Genomic DNA, 17,938 nt, shown 5'->3' with positions numbered 1-17,938 from the left:
GAAGAGTGAACCCTTAAGTGTATACTTCCAGTTTCTTTGGCCTGTCCAAAATATATTTCAAATTCTTAAATTTAAAACATATCTTAAATTCAGCTAAGAATTATAAGAAATGTAAAAAATAAATGTAAAATGTAAAAAAAAAAACAACCCAAAAAGAGATGAAATAACTTTTTGCAACATATAGAAGCAAAAAGACATCATCACCTGCAGACCTGTTCTGTAGGCACAGTTAAAAGAAGTGCATTAACCAGAAACTGAGAGATAGCAGATGGAGATTCAGACCTACACAAGGAGTTAAGAACACCAGGCACGGTAACTATTTAGTTAAATACAGTATCTTTTCTTCCTATTTTTTTTATCTATTTAAAAAACTGTCTATTGCTGGGGTGCCTGGGTGGCTCAGTCTGTTAAGCATCCGACTCTCAAATTCAGGTCAAGTCATGATCTCAGGGTCGTGAGACTGAGCCCCTGGAGGGTGTCCATGCTCAGCAGGGAGCTTGCTTAAGATCCTTTTTAAAAAGATGTCTTTAAAAATAAAACATTTCCAATTTTCCATCTTGATCTATAGATTCAATGCAATCTAAATCAAAATCACAGCAGCTTTTTAAAATTTTTTGTAGAAATAATTACAGAATTCATACAGAAATGCAAAGGACACAAAATAGCCAAATTTGAAAATAAATAGGGTTGGAGGACCACTAGTATCTAATTTCAAGACATTGTAGTTTCAGTAATCAAGAGAGTATAGTCTTGGCATAAAGATAAACAAGTTAGAACACTGGAAACAGAATCCAGAAACAGATTCACACATTTATGACTGATTTTCAACAGGGTCTTTTCAATAAATGATACACAAATTATTTGATTTTAATATGCAAATAAATGAATTTTGATCTATACTTTGCACACAATATACAAATTAACTAAAAACAGATTATAGACTTGAAACTATGAAACATCAAGACAAAAACCCTGTGACTTTGGGTCAGGCAAAGATATTTTAAATTCAATACTATCAATGAAAACCATAAAAGAACAAACTGATAACACTGGATTTGATAAAAACTGCTCCCCAAACACTGCTAAGAGATGGGAAAACAAGCCAAAGAGTGGGAGAAAGTATTTGCAAATCATATCTGGTAAGGGACTTGTATCTAGAATATATAAACAATACTCAAAACTCAATAACAGGAAAACAATGTGATGAAATGGGAAAAAATTTGAAGACGTCCCAGCAATAAGAACAGCGGAGGGCAAAGGAGCACATGAAAAGATGCTAAATATCACTAGTCATTAGGGAAATGCAAATTAAAACCATAATGAGAGACCACTATACACACCCAGTAGACTGGTTAAAATTAAAAACACTATGTCAAGTCTTTTTTTTTTTTAAATTTTATTTATTTATTTTACAGAGAGAGAGAAGAGAAGTAGGCAGAGAGGCAGGCAGAGAGAGGAGGGGGAGCAGGCTCCCCACTGAGTAGACAGCCTGATGCAGGGCTTGATCCCAGGACCCTGAGATCCTGACCTGAGCCAAAGGCAGAGGCTCAACCCACTGAGCCACCCAGGGGCCCCTATATCAAGTCTTTTGCAAGGTGGTAGAAGAACTAAAACTTTCAAACGCTGCTAATAGAAATGTAAAATGACACAAAGGTTCAGAAAACAGTTTGGCAGTTTCCAAAATGTTAAGTAGACACCTAACCATATGGATATGATCCACCTGGTCCATTCCCAGGTATTTACCCCAAAGAAACAAAAAGCATCTGTTCATAAAAGGACTGTACATGGATAGTCAGATCACCTTTACTTGTAATATGCAAAAACGGAAAGCTAACCAAATGTCCATCAACAGGTGAATGAATGAACAACAGTGGTATTTCCATAAATGGAATGTTCCTCAGCAATGGGAAGGAAATAACTATGGATGAATCTTGAAATAATTATGCAGAGTAAAAGAAGTCAGATGAAAAAGAGAGTACATATATATATACACATATATGTATATGTATGTATGTATGTGTATATATATTTGGTAATGGTTTCATAGGTATACATATGTGTCAAAAATTATATTAGACACTTTAAGTATGTGCAGGTTACTATATGTCAATTATATTTCAATAAAGCTAGTATAAAAGAAATATTTTGAATATTTTTTATCATTCTCATTTTGGCACTTCATTTATGTTTAGTTTTAGATATATTCTCAATAACATATATAACTCAATGGTTATAACTTTAGTAATTTGTTTCATCTGTGTATTATATTCTTAAAACTCCAAGCTAGTTTATTTTTAATTTTCTAAAGATTTTAACTAATTAATTAATTTAGAGAGCATGAGTGGGGGGAGGTGCAGAGGGAGGAGGAGAGAGAATCTCAAGCAGACTCTGCACTGAGCATATGGGGCTTGATTTCACCACCCTGAGATCATGACCTAAGCTGAATCAAGAGTTGGATGACCCTTAACTGATTGAGCTGCCCCTCAAAACTCCAAGCTACGTTAAATAAACTACTTAAAGACTATAGATCTTAAGGAAATTTCCTTTTCTCTCTCTCTCTCTCTCTCTTTTTTTTTACCATGTATCATGAATAGTCAATTGTTATAGAAGCATTCTAATACTATCATCTTTCAGCTAATTAGTTTATATAATTATTTTCAATTTAAGCAACATAACTTTCATGGGCAGAAAACAGATTTTTAAATCCATGGAATATTTCAAATGATAATACTTTATTTTCAATCTTAAGGGAAAAGTTATATACTATTATAGCAATAAAAATTTTAATACACGGTTACTGATTTTTTTCTCCCAATGTTTTATGAAAGATTTTCAAACATACACAAAAGTACAGAACTGAATAACAAACCTATATGTAACCTTTACCCAGCTTCAAACATGATCAATACTTTGAAATTCTTCTTTTATCTATGAGCCCTATCCCCCCACTTTTTATGGAATATTTAAAAGCAAATTCTAGGCATTGCATCATTTCATATCATACATACTTCAGTATTTATTTATTTATTTTTTTAAAAAAGATTTTATTTATCTATTTGAGAGACAGAGAGTGTGAGAGAGAGAGAGAGCGTGAGCAGGGAGAGGGGCAGAGGGAGAAGCAGGCTCTCTGCTGAGCACGGAGTCCAGTGGGGGCTCATCCCGGAACTCTAGGATCATGACCTAAGCTGAAGGCAGACCCTTAACCACTGAGCCACCCAGGCACCTCCATATTTCAGTTTTTAAATCTTTTTTTTTCAATATAAGCCAACAGCTTATTTTAAAATTGTTTCATAAAAAGTCAAAAAGTTAATTATACTTCATTACAAGAACACTTAATTTAATTTCTTACATTTACCTACACAATTTTTATGGGGCTGTGTACCATTTAGAAACTCCTGTTTCAGGGGTGCCTGGATGGCTCAGTGGGTTAAAGCCTCTGCCTTGGCTCAGATCATGATCCCAGGGTCCTGGGATCGAGCCCCACATTGCGCTCTCTGCTCAGCAGGAGCCTGCTTCCTCCTCTCTCTCTCTGCCTGCCTCTCTGCCTGCTTGTGATCTCTCTCTGTCAACTAAATAAATAAAATCTTTAAAAAAAAAAAAAAAGAAACTCCTGTTTCAAAGGAAAAGAAATTCCTATTTCAATTAGCTGGTGTGCTCAGGAAGGTGGTTTTATTTTTTTTTAATAATATTATGATACACAGACACACACATCCAACACAGGTCTATATTTAGTTAAGGTTTTTTTTAGAAATATTTTTGATATGTCATTCTGAATTTAAAAGAAACATGAGGGATCTACAAAATATTAGCAAACAGATATTTCTTTAACCTCTCATTTGTTTCTCTAACTATTAATCCTTCCATAGTGTGGTGGAGCTGGCTTACCACAGTTAGTGATGGCTAACCGGCCAATTTTCAGGAATTTCATGAGCTGGATGTTAAACACAACCATTATGAAAAATTATTTAAATGCACAATAAAATCAATTTTATTTAAAAAAGGGAACAAATATTCAAACTCACTGATTTTTAGTTATTTTACTATTAGCTATGCTCTTGGGTTTATCCACATCTGTCATACTTGTGCAGTGGAAACTTTATGTAATGGTGTGTTACTGAGCATCTTTACTCTGTGTTCAGTACCATGATGCTGGCAGCTCAGTTAGTCACAGGGGCCATAGTCATCCCACTGACACAAGCAAATGCAGCCAATCAGGGCTGTCTCTCACGCTCCCGCCTGGAGAGCTGGTGGTTAACATCTGCCAGCGCCACACTGCTTCCATCCTGAGTGTAACTACATGTCAGGCACTGGAGTGACAGGTAATATTCTGGGTCTTTGGGAATTTAAGCATAAAAATCCTCCTAATGTCACACTATTAAAAGTGTTTTAATATGATAAATATGAACAGATTCTTCAGAACACAAAGAATACATGATATATATTAATAGTTTTTAATATACATCTTTAAAAATCCCTTTATTTATAAGATCCAAGTTTTAAAATATTAACATAAAAAAGCTGTTATTCTGAAAGTCAGGAAATAAAAGGAATCCTAATGAGTTGGCATCTTTGGTTTGAATTGTTGTTACTTGAATTTCAGAAGTACAAAAAAATGTAATCAGGTTAAATAAAAGGATTAAAACCTTTAATTAAAATATAAGGCTGAGGTAAGTAAGAAGAAATATGAATCTGAATTTTAGAAGATAATTTGGGAACTATCATGTAGCATATAATGTGAGAGCTTGAGAACAGCAACTTAAGTATGTTTAATAGAAAAGTAATTTTTTAACAAAAAAGTCAAAAAGCAAACGTATTTAAAACTGAGGTTTTACATGGTGCTCTGAAGGGGCACGTGCACCCGAATGTTTATAGCAGCAATGTCCACAATAGCCAAATTATGGAAAGAACCTAGATAGCCAAATTATGGAAAGAACCTAGATGTCCATCAACAGATGAATGGATAAAGAAGAGGTGGAATATATATACACAATGGAATACTATGCAGCCATCAAAAGAAATGAAATCTTGCCATTTGCAATGACGTGGATAGAACTAGAGGGTATTATACTTAGCGAAATAAGTCAAGCGGAGAAAGACAACTATCATATGATCTCCCTGATATGAAGAAGTGGAGATGCAATGTGGGGGGGTGGGGGGGTAGGAAAAGAAAACATGAAAGAAGGTGGGATTGGGAGGGAGACAAACCATAAAAAACTCAATCTCCAAAAACAGACTGAGGGTTGCTGGGGGGAGGGGGGACAGGAGAGGCTGGTGGGGATATGGACATTGCGGAGGGTATGTGCTGTGATGAGTGCTGTGAAATGTGTAAACCTGGCGATTCACAGACCTGTACCCCTGGGGATAAAAATACATTATATGTTTATTAAAAAATAAATAAATTTAATTTAAAAAAAAAAAACAAAGAAAACTGAGGTTTTAGGGGTGCCTGGGTGGCTCAGTGGGTTAAAGCCTCTGCCTTCGACTCAGGTCATGATCTCAGGGTCCTGGGATCGAGCCCCGCATTGGGTTCTCTGCTCAGCGGGGAGGAGCCTGCTTCCTCCTCACTCTCTGCCTGTCTTTCTGCCTACTTGTGATCTCTGTCAAATAAATAAATAAAATCTTTAAAACAAAACAAAACAAAACAAACCCCTGAGGTTTTAAACTCATGGTTACCAGAGGGGAGGTGGGCGGGAGGATGGTTGAAACAGGTGATGGGCATTAAGAGTACACCTACCATAATGAATGCTGAGTAACATAAGGAATTGTTGAATTACTATATTGTACACCTGAAACTAACATAATACTGTATGTCAACAATGCTGGAATTAAAAAAAAATTTAAAAATGAGGTTTTATTTAAAAACTCAAAATGCCATCTGAAATTGCCAAACTTGTTTTGCCAGTTGATATTCTCAGAAATCAAAGCTTTGCCTGTCTAGTCTGCATTTATATTTAGTCTGGGTATTTAATCTCTTTTTTTGATCTTAGTTTTGCCATACACTAAGAGCTGTTTTATAAGGCTTTAACATTAAGTTAGTTTTGTAAGTTGTAAAATCATTTTGTACTGGCAAACAGCTTATTTTAGAACTGCTCAGAAAATATACAAAGGAGTGACAAAGAACTAAAATGAACACTGTGATTCTTTATTTGAGTTTCTTTTGTTTAAGTTATTTACCTCTTGTGAAAGCTGTGTTACTTGCTCCTTTTGATGTTCCAGGTCTTTTAAAACCAACGAGTTTTGTTTTTCTAACTGAAGCACTCTTCTTGCCAAGTGGACACTAGGTGAGTGAAATAAGAAAATGAATGCTTAAAAAAGAGGAATGCTTTCTAAAATATTAATAATGTGTTTGTATGCCTTAAAACTGACTTACCGTTTCCTAGTAATACTGCAATATTTACAGAAAAAATATTGAGTCAAATATTTTCAGGTGTCAACGTGGAAGACCAATATCCCCAACAGCTCAGAATTTTGAAAGTAATATTAAAATCTCCTCAATAATATAACTGTGATATATTGATTACTACAGTAATGGTTTCTAGCCCTTGCTATAAAAGTAGAGAGTTACATTATTACTTGCTTGAAAAGACCACAAGATAGCAATTTACAGTTTTTCTCCATTTTTATAGAAATTTCCCATTTACAAACAAATCAGGCAATTAGTTGAAACAATAATAAGCCTGCACTTAGAAAAGCTTCAATGTTTGCCTCAGACAACAAAATGCATTTTATAAGGCAAAAAACAACTGAATACATTTTCTGTTGAAAGTCGTGCTGGAAAAGATGGATGAAGAGTGGGAAAGTCTATAGTAAAGTCAGATTCTGTACTAAACAATCACACTTGGACCATCTAATGATGATCACGACTTGTACTGAGTGTAACCTCCAGTATTTAACATCACATTAAATGTGAAATGCCCCAATTCCACTTTAAAGACACAATAATAAAAAAAGAAGACTCAGCTATAAAAATCATTCCTCCTATCTACTAGGGAAAGAAACATGGTATAATTCTTTAAAGCACTGCTAATAATGTTGGGAAGACATGATGTTCCAAAGACCTTCTTTGTGATTCCAAAAAACTAAAACTTCCCTATTTATCATATCTTCATGTTCGAAGGAGTTAATCTATTACTGAATTGCAAAATCTGTGGAATCTGGGGAGACAAGATGTTATATTATGACATGGAGTAAAATATTTTCACTTTAAATAAAATTACTTTATTTGTTTATGGAGCAGGAACAATTCCATTATATTTTTAATATTTCCTAACAGTGGATAAAGGAATGCAGATAAAACTCAGGAAGTAATGCTAAATATCATCCTACACATCCATTTCTAAGAACTTGTTATCCCAAATGAAAAAGAGGAGTTCTGGTAAAAGTTTATGCAGTTTATTGCTCAGCTGGTGTAGATATGCTTATATCTACATTTCTACTGGCATAAGATTTTGCCTTAATAATCAGCTGAAGTAAGAGATGGAAAAGATAGTCTTTATTTTTTGACAATCATTTTTTGGTAAAAAACAGCTTTAATGATACAGAATTTTATTGCTATGTCATTTATATAGCACAAAGTCCACACATTTGAAGTGTCCAATTAAGTGATTTTTAGTTATGTTTAGAATTATGCAACTAATACTCTAATTTTAGAATATTTTCATTCCAAAAAATCTTTCCCCATTAGCATTGTTCCTCATCTTTCTGCCCAGCTGTAGGGAATCACTGATCTACTTTCTTCTATAGATTTTTAAGATATTTACAGTTATGGCTACCCCATTTTCTGTCTCCCAATCTCAGATTAATGCTAAGTTCTCTCAAATTTGACCCTAAAATAAGATCACTACAAAAAAGTTTTAATACTAATTTTATGTTATGTTTACAGTTTTAACCCACTGGATTTATTGTATGTTTGTAAACATCAGTATTTTATTTCATGAACTCTTTTCTATGAAGTTAATATAAAATCCTTCGAGTTATCTTCACTCATATTTTCATTTTCTTTCTCATCTTTCATGTATGTTAGAAGTAAGTCTTTTCATCTTTCTCTCACAGAATTCAGCACGAGGGTCTTCTGTGTACACAGTAATTTCTCAGTAAATGTATGTTGAAGGTACAGACCATGTCTGTGTAATGCTCAGTATGGAACAATGAACACAGTCAAATGCTATTACACTGAAAACAGTTGCAAATGATACAAAATGGAAGAAAAGGGGATGCAAGAAAATAATCAGATGCAAAGGTCACCCATTACCAACATTTTGAGGAAGATAATGGCTTGAAGACAGCATGTTTAATGAAAGTAAGTAGCTCATCTGATTTGGGTGCTTTTGTTTTGTTTGGCAATTGCATAACGCTCTTAGGCAGATATGGTGTGCTACCACTTATCAATGCCAAATATCACATGACATAAACTAGTGAATTCAAGAAATTCTTGGTATGTTGGTGCTTATGCCCTAATACCAGGGTTACCTCCTTCTAAGAATTGCCCTGATTTTAGTTGAGGATTCTAAGAAAGGAAGATCAACTCTACATAGAAGGAAGTTATCTTATGATGCCTTGAAATGCTCATAATGTGTTTTACGGTGTTCTGATTACTAGTATTTCAGAGCATTTTACTGAGAAGAACTGTCTAGGAACTGATGCTGACAAAAATGACTGACTTTTACTATGAATGTTGATCTCATTTATGATACATAATGCTTATAATGTAGAAGACACTGCCGTACAATCGGTCTTCAATTGATGCACTTTTATTCCTAAAGTCACTGTACAGACAGCAAAACATATCTCTTCATAGACATTTCAGAAATAGTATTAAGATACTCGGGTTGCCCTAAATGACCCATTCAGCCCATGGATTATAGATGTTACAGAGAAAAAGGGGAAAAAGAAAGAAAAATAAAAAATATTGTGAAATCTAGAACACACAGGAAAAACAGGACATATAATTTTTTATCATTATCATATTGTAATTAAATGAAAATGATTATAATATTAGCATTTTTTTCATCATAAATATCAGTGACTACTAGAAAAGCAGGATGAACTAGAAGAAACATTATTTATTAATTCATTCAATAAGACATCCAAGAACATTTTCTTTTAACAGAATTTATAAAAAGCCCGTAATCTATATAGGCACTGGGAACACAGTTTCTACCTGGAGGATCTAATAGTCCACGGAAGAAGATGAGCAAGTAAATTACCATGCAGTGTGCTGAATGCTAAGGAGCACACCGAAGGATGAAAACTGAAACTGAGGAACCTGATGAGGAAGCAGAGAAAGAGCATTCTGGGTAGAGGGAACAGCATGATGTGTGGGAGTGTGATATAGTCTGATAAAGCACATGGTGCGTGGTGAGAGCTGAAGCTAGAGACAAAGGCAGGGGTATATGATGAAAAGCCTTAAAGGTTAAGCTGAGTTTGGATTTTATCCGTAAATTGGTTAGGCATGACATGATCAGATTTGCACTTGGGAGAGTTCTCTGTCAATACTGTGTAGAAGGAAGAAGACTTGAGCCAATTATAAAGTTAAGATCACAGTCTACAGTGGTGGTCTCAAAAAGCAATTATGGGCAAAAGAATCCACTGAAGTGTGAGTAATTTTACTGACATCTATTTTAATATTAAATGTCTTTACAATTTTATTATTGTTTTAAGATTTTATTCATTTAACAGAGACGGGGGGTAGAAATGGAAAAAGAGCACAAGCAGGGCAGAAGTGGCAGAAGCAGGCTCTCCACCAAGAAGGAAGCCCAACATAGGGCTTGATCCCAGGACCCCTGGGATTATGACCTGAGCCAAACAACGCAAACACTTAACTAGTCGACTGAGCCACCCAAGAGTTGCAAGTGTCTTTAAAATGTTAATTTTCTATGTAGGTTTTCTATTTTAATGTACATAATATGTTATTCATATGATAGTACATATATATAATTGATAAATAAATACATGTACATGTATTGGTAGGTGAATGCTCATGTTTCTTTCCCAATAGGGAATCATATTAAAAAGTCTGGAGACCATTGGTCTAGGCCAGTTTTTTCCAATAGAAACATAATGCAAGCCACACATGTAATTTAAAAATTTTTAGGAGCCACATTAAAAATATTACAAAACACTTACCTCACATGATATCAAAAATTAACTCAAAATGGATCAAAGACCTAAATGTATAAGCTAAAATATAAACTCTTAGAAGAAAGCACAAGAGTAAATCTTCCTGACCTTGGAATTTGGCAAAGGATTCTTAGATATGGCGCAAAAAGCACAAACAACAGAAGAAAAATTAGATAAACTGCACTGCATCAAAATTAAACAGTTTTGTGCCTCAAAAGTCACCATCAGAAAGTGAAAAGACAACACATGAAACAGAAGAGAACTTTCCAAAATATGTATCTGATAAGGGACTTGTATTTAGAAAATATAAAGTATTCTTTAAAAAAAAAAAAAGTTTTATTTATTTATTTCAGAGACAGCGAGAGTGAGAGAGCACAAGTGAGATTGAGGGGGAGCGGCAGAAGTAGAGGGAGAAGAGGCTCCTTACTGAATAGGGAGCCTGATGCCAGACTTGATCCCAGGACACTGGGATAGTGATCTGAGCTGAAGGCACAAGCTTAACCAACTGAGCCACTCCAGGTACCCCTTAAGAACTCTTACAACTCAGTTATAAAAAGACAATCCAATTACAGCATTTACAACAGTGCCTTATGCTACAGAAAATTCTAAGTGATTACATAAATGTATCTTTGTACTCCTTGTACTTCCACGTCCTCTGAAAGCATAATGATAGGGTCAGACACATATGTATTACAGATTTTCAGATATTCCTCTTGAAAGGTTGGTACAAATTTTAATTCTCATGAACTAGAATGAAAGTCCTCCAAAGACCAGGATTTTTATTTATTTTCTTCTTGAATGTAGTCGAAGTACATTGAGTAATACCCGGTACAAAGGAGGTGTTCAGTAATAAACCACTGAAAGACTGAACTTTATATAAGACCTCCTGTTTTGGGGCATCTGGGTGCCTCAGTAAGTTAAGCCTCTGCCTTTGGCTCAGGTCATGATCTCAGGGTCTTGGAATCAAGACCCGCATCAGGCTCTGTGCTCAGTAGGGAGCCTGCTTCCCCATCTCTCTCTGCCTGCCTCTCTGCCTACTTGTGATCTCTCTCTCTCTGTCAAATAAATAAATAAAATATTAAAAAAAAAAAAAAAAAGAAAAGACCTCCTGTTTCTTCATACCCTAGCTCACCATGGGCATAATCAATCTTTAAAAGTTTTGCTAATAACCTTTTTTAAACAATAGAATCTTACTTTAAATTTTTTCCTTTGTGAGGTTAAACATATTTTCATATGTCTGTCAGACATTTGTATTTTTTTTAAGATTTTATTTATTTATTTGACAGAGATCACAAGTAGGCAGAGAGGCAGGCAGAGGGAAAGGGGGAAGCAGGCTCCCCACTGAGCAGACAGCCCCATGCGGAGCTCGATCCCAGGACCCTGAGATCATGGCCTGAGCCGCAGTCAGAGGCTTAACCCACTGAACCACCCAGGTGCCCCACATTTGTATTTCTTATTTAATGCAATGATGTTTATTTTCTTTTCTTATCTACCTCAAATCATAACTACATGGTTAATTCTACTCCGTCTAAATTATTTAAAAATATCAAGGCCTTCTGTAATCTCAACTGAACCAACCTTATTTTCCACTAGTCTACTCTACTTAATGTCCCATAAAGATGCTTTTTATATTCCTTCCACTATACCTCTGTTGGTCCCCCAGTCTGAAGAAGACAGGTTACTTCCTTGCTTGACAGATTCAACTTCTTCTTCTTCTTTTTTTTTTTTTTGAAGTAGGCTCCACCAATGTGGGACTCAAACTCAAGACCCAAGACCTGAGCTGAGATCAAGAACCAGATGCCTAACTGAGCCGCTCAGGTGACCCAGACCCAACTTCTTCTCAAAGTCTCCCTTCAAGATCCACTTCTTCTATTTTTGACCATTCCAGTCTTCACTGATCTCTATTCCTCTGACTGATACAGTCTGGCATACAATATGGCACTAAATTACATACTTTTTGATCTTTTTTGATATTTTTTCACATGTGTTAATCGTTTCTTTAACAAGAGATGGAACTTACATGGAGACCCAATATTACCCCTTGTGGTGTATGCTAAACAGAGTAGATACTTAATAAATCCTTCTTGATTTTGTTTTAAGTGAATTTTGTTCCTATAAACACACTGGTAGAAACCATATTCTTAGTTCGCAGAGTTTCAATATTAAAGCGTGACAATGCTCAGAATCTAAGCACTGAACTTGTAATAAAAACGTGCATGAAGTTAGTAAAAGAAGGCAAGTATTACAGATACCCATTCATCTCCCCTTCTGTATCTTTAAATGTGGCATATTGTGGTGCATGAGTGGGTGTCATAAGTGGATTCTGTATAGAAATCTGGGGTGTTAGAAGTGGGAAGAAAGAAATTCACTTTAACTGAAATCCAAAGCAAGACACATGAAGAATTTCTCATCGATGTTGCTGAGTTTCTGTCTCTGTAAGCACAATGCACATAGAATGAAAACAAGTCCTTCCCAAGTTCTCTATAAAGAGCAACTATGACTATAGTCAGGAAAAATGACTCCTGCTAAAGGTTATTATTATTTTTTGTACAGAATGTACTGAACTCAAGAAAGCACTGCTTTTACTGGCTATCTGTTGGACATTAAGGTAGGTACAACAATATTTCTTTGTAATTATATTTATTGCCATGTGATTTTTACCTGCACCAAGATTAAGTTCAACATCAACTAGAAACTACTACTACAGGAGTACAGTTTTGTATCTAATTATTAAATAAAAATTTCACCTGTTAGCTGGTAAAATTTTCCCATCTGAGTTTTCTCTTAGTTCCCTCAACAACTTCTCAACTCCAGATAAAAGTTATTCTCTTAGATCTGTCGATGGGAGTAGCACTGCTGATTCTTACATATAAAACTTCATAATAGTATAGCCCTGCCAATGTGGCCATGAGAGATTTCCATCTCTATCAGAGATGTCAAAGCAGAATGGAGAAGTGATGTTCTGTCCCAATTCCTTCAATCTTGGGTATGATTTTCTAAGTATTACCAAAACTTCTTATAATAAATATTTACTTAGTGACTTGCTAATTAGTTACCTGTTTGAAATGACATTTGGCTTTTCGATCTTTATCAATTTTAGCAGTTCAGAGGTCTGTCTCTACTAGTATGGCATAAAAAAATAAATTGTTCAAAAAAAGGGCACTAGTGCCAGAATGATTCTAGCTTCAGAGCTCTTCAGGTTGGTGGTGCCTGTACATCCTGTTCTGTTGGTAATTTTTGAGAACCAAATAATGGTCTCATGCTGATGACCTATAGTCATACGAAACTTGCCCTAGTTTCTTCTATAGGTTTCAACTTTCGAGTTGACCACAAATAGAACATCAGTAACTTTTTAAAGGACTATTCCTAAAACCAACCCAAATGAAATCAGTACAACTTTCCCCAAGGACAAAAATGATACCTCATCTCCATGAGAATAACAAGATTTTCATTATGTACCAAAGTTTGCTAGAGGAAAAACAAGTTTCCTCTGCTTTAATTTTTTCCTTTATTATAAAGCTCAGTCTACTATGAGACTTTCAACTTTCAACTCTTTATAAAACTAGACGGAAACTAAAACAAAAGGTCTATAGTATGCAGTAAATCTTGCAGTTCGAAAGGTGTAAGAACCTTCAGAAAAGGCTACCCATTCAGATCTGCCAAAGCAAACAGAGAAGCACACACTAAGACCACGTTACTGCCTGGGTGTTACCCATTTAAGTTGCAGGTTAAAGAGCATAACCAAAATATGTAACCAGAAAATCTTGTTTGCTATTTTCAAAACAGTCATGACCGAAACAAAAACATTACTTCAGATTTTCAAGTTTCGTCAAGTCAAGAAGAGCCCATTTCATTTTAATTTACTTTCATTATGTAAGCCCTTTTCACCTACTGCAACTTTGTCCCAGAAAGAGTTTGATGTGATATTTCCTTATTGTTGATTATCTCCACTGAAACTTCGAAATATAAATAAGCTGATTTGAGAATTATAATGTGTTTAAGAGACATTTTGAGAAGTTACTTTTCAAAGCACAAAAATTAACTTTGCTACTTTTTTATAGGAAATTGGCATTACAATATGTCTTAATACTAATAGCAAAGAAAGTGCATCTCAAAACCGGTTTCATGTCCAGGGGAGTGTCTTGACTGATTAAGAAGTCTCATTAAAATTCTCAAACAAAATTGTTTTAAGTGAAAACTTAAACTGGGACTAAAGTTTTTGGAACACTAGCTTTTCCTTTCAAATCAACTATGTAATGCACTCTAAGAAATATTAATCAGTCTAACAGACGAGCCTTTACTGAATGACCCGCTACATGCCAGGTGCTGTGTGATGAGCTCTGCATTCATGTTCTCACTTTCGTTTCATAACATACCTTGAGTAGCAACAGGCAACCTGTGAAAATTTTCAGTGACTATCGAATTTGTTAACATGAAACTCAAAAACCAAAGGTCTAAAAATTAAATTTTTGGATAACCATTAAAAATTATGGGGCGTCTGGGTGGCTCAGTTGTTGAGCATCTGCCTTCGGCTCAGGTCATGATCCCAGGGTCCTGGGATCAAGTCCTACACTGGGCTCTCTGCTCAGCGGGGAGGCTGCTTCTCCCTCTCCCACTTGACCCTACTTGTGCTCCCTCTCTCCCTGTGTCTTTCTCTGTCAAATAAATAAATAAATAGAATCTTAAAAAAAAAAAAATCTTTTTGAAGACTATTCAATGACATAAGATAATGTTCAAGATGGAATTGTAAGATAAAAAATTAAGCTTCCATGTTACATATAATAATACCCTAACTATGCAAGAAAATACATGTATCTATATAAATTCTGAATAGTTATCTTTGGATGGTAGTATTACCAGCAATTTTCTAAAGTAAACATATTATTTTTATAATCAGAAATTTACTCCAATTAAGCGTTACTCTAATGTACCTAAATCTGATTGTTGAATGTATAAGATTTTATATCAAACACAGTATGAATGGAATGTATAGTGTAGCAGTTGAAAATAAGTTCCTTTGAAATTTTAATATAAGTTTGGTATAGACTAACGTATAATGAAAACTTTATTACGCAAACATTTCATGTGCGGTTGATTGAGTTTTTTTATAATGTACCTTCAGTTTCCATTGCTTTAATTTTAAATGTGAAGAATTCAATACAGATTCTCTTAAAAGCTACATTGCTTTCATCTTAAATAAGTTAAACTTAAACAGAGCATGAAGCCATTGACTTCTTTGCAAATATCTACTAAAAAATGAAATACAGACTTTGTAAACTTTGGAAATGTGTCAGACCCTGAAAGAGGGACTCTCTTTGCTACTGCTCAATTTCATGCATACAGCAGGCACTCAATAAAAGATGTTGAATGAATGGATGAAGGAATGCATAAGTGTCCTCTTTGGATATGTAGACTTACTTTCCCTTCACTTAGTTTAGATGACCTGAGAAGCACTTCCTCAAAATAACCCTCTGGTTCACCATGAGACGAATGCCTGGCACCAGCTGGTAGGAGATATTAATAGTATGCCCATTAGGCACTTGTTCAAGGCACATAGATAGCTCAGTGATAAAATCTTTAGAAATATTTGGATAGTTAAGATTATTCAGAATATGAATCAGTTGTGGTTCCTTAAATCTTCACTCTAAAATTATTAAGAAATCAACATCTGTTTTGGGAAATTCTTAAAAAAAAGTAAGGTAACAGCAATAATTACTTTCAATTTTAGAGGAACTCAGCATTTAGGGCTAACGAAAAAAGCTTGCAACAGCAAAATTCTTTTTCCCCCTTGTGACAAAGATTCTTTTGAAGGATTCATATTGCTAAAAAAAGAAGAGAATAGACCTTTCCCTTCAAATTTCAATTTTTAGTATTTACCAATCATTTACCATTGACAAAGAAGTTTTACCCACAAAAGTACTTTCTATTCCTCCCTAAGCAATATAATGCTCCAAAACAGTGATATGATGATAATTACAAAATAGCCGAGGTCACCCTTAGTGACCTATGAAGAGAGTGGGCAGAGAATGGGAAAGGGACGGGGCTATAACTGATTTTTCAAATAATACCTAATTTAGAAATACGTGCATCTTCACCAGACAGAATTAACCATTCCAGCTAAAAAATGACACTTGACAGTCATTCATCCTTGATCTAAAATTTTTCCAAATATTTTCTTTAAACAGTAAGGGAAATAAAGCATCCATTTGTTTTGTTATAAAATGGTTTATATCTTACATCATGGCCTTAAAGACATTTTATTCTCTGAGCCATCACCTCAAAGTTTCTATGAAAGTATTAGAGTTCAGATGAATTGTATTTCTTACTTAATGTGTAATGACTCTAAATGCTTCAATCAACTCATACAAAGACAAAAGATAGGCAGCTCTGAATCCTCACTCAGAGGAAGAGACAATTCTATAGGTGTCTCACATCATGCTACAAAGAGAAAGAGAATAAACAAGAGTAAGATACAGTTGCTGACCTTGAGAAACCTTCCATTTGGCTGGGGAAATGACATGGGGAAACAAGAGTTAATGAGATAAGAGAGATGCTCTATTGTGTAGTATGGAGAAAATAGATGTTTATAGGCATAAAGATATACTGCCCTCATTTTGGGTAGAGAAGCAAAGGAGGCTGGAGAGGTGGGACCACGTGGAGAGGCCTGGAGGTCTGGCAGAAATATTTAGGTTTGACAGAGTAGCAAACAGGGCAGTGAGATGTTTTTGCACAGAAGGGTGAACTAAAGTGGAGAAAGGAATTAGGTAAAAAAAAAAAAAATCAGCTAGGTCAATTAGAAAACTGATTAAAATAGATACAATTTTTCTCTTAGTGTACTTTAAGAAGTATCTCATGAAATCACGAATGGATCTCCCCCAAGTTTTCTGGGCTTCACAGTCTTCTATACTTTAAATCATAATACACGTTCAGTCTCATCTCTTTCTCTCCCTGCCTCTCTTGTTCTTTTTCTCAAATATATGTCAAGGAATATACACAGCTGAATTAAAAACAAGAGGAAAAAAAGGAAGCATAATCAATTTTAACTGAAAACTGTTGGTACAAAAGCATTTGTAACTCACTTGAAATTAACATGAAAATAAAACTAAAATGGTGTCATCACTAAATCTAATTCTAGGAAAGTTCTAACATACACTTCTTTTTATTGACCATTAAGCTCTCTTAAAAATACATGAAATGCATGATTATAACTTACTGTGCTTTATTCTGTGAGCAATTTAATATTTATGCATACTAAGAATAAAGTAACTTTACTTTGCACATTATCAAAAAAGCATAATGTAATTACATTTAGCTTGAGTAGATAAGTAAAACAAATATATATTGATTTTACCTTTGCTTTAGTCGTCTTTTGGCTGTTGTGGGAACATTAGCACCATAGCCATAGGAAAAAAGAACCCTTTCCGCCTCATCTTCATTTTCAACTGGAAAATATTAAAGTGTATTATGTAAAATAAGTTTTTTTTTTCCTTAAAAAGCACGGCAGAAGTGAAAATAAAAGAGGTCATACTAATGAATCAGGGAGCATAAGAGCATTAAAAAGGGCTAATGCATAATCTCAAACAGTCCATTTGTAAGTAGAAGCGTATTTCTTCAAGTATATGGTCGCTTAAATTTGTTCCATTTATTTTTAAAAGGTGTAAGGGCTTGCATCATATGACATGTTAAAGTTTCTTCTTATAAAGCATAATAATATAGGATGCTGTGTTATTCTGAATGATTCTAAGGCTTTTTATGTGGAATGTGTGTTATGTAATTATAAATAAGTAATGATAACATCAATTTCATTACTTCTCTTCTT

At 34.6% G+C, this 17,938-nt stretch overlaps 1 protein-coding gene across 3 annotated transcripts in view; it reads right to left on the bottom strand.

The window, feature by feature from the left end:
- The window catches only part of PIBF1 (progesterone immunomodulatory binding factor 1), a 196,523-nt gene that overhangs the window by 57,815 nt on the left and 120,770 nt on the right, over nucleotides 1-17,938 (bottom strand). For all 3 annotated transcript variants that reach the window (XM_044249864.1, XM_044249865.1, XM_044249866.1), the window contains 2 exons: nucleotides 17,471-17,561; nucleotides 6,175-6,277 (listed from right to left, as the gene is read on the bottom strand). In XM_044249864.1, coding sequence (XP_044105799.1) covers nucleotides 6,175-6,277; nucleotides 17,471-17,561 — 194 coding nt within the window. The remainder of the gene's footprint in view (nucleotides 1-6,174; nucleotides 6,278-17,470; nucleotides 17,562-17,938) is intronic.

This window comes from Neovison vison, chromosome 5 (assembly GCF_020171115.1).
Source record: "Neovison vison isolate M4711 chromosome 5, ASM_NN_V1, whole genome shotgun sequence".
Classification (NCBI taxonomy): domain Eukaryota; kingdom Metazoa; phylum Chordata; class Mammalia; order Carnivora; family Mustelidae; genus Neogale; species Neogale vison.
Note: the sequence above shows the minus strand (reverse complement) of the source record. Positions and strands in the feature narration are given on the sequence as shown.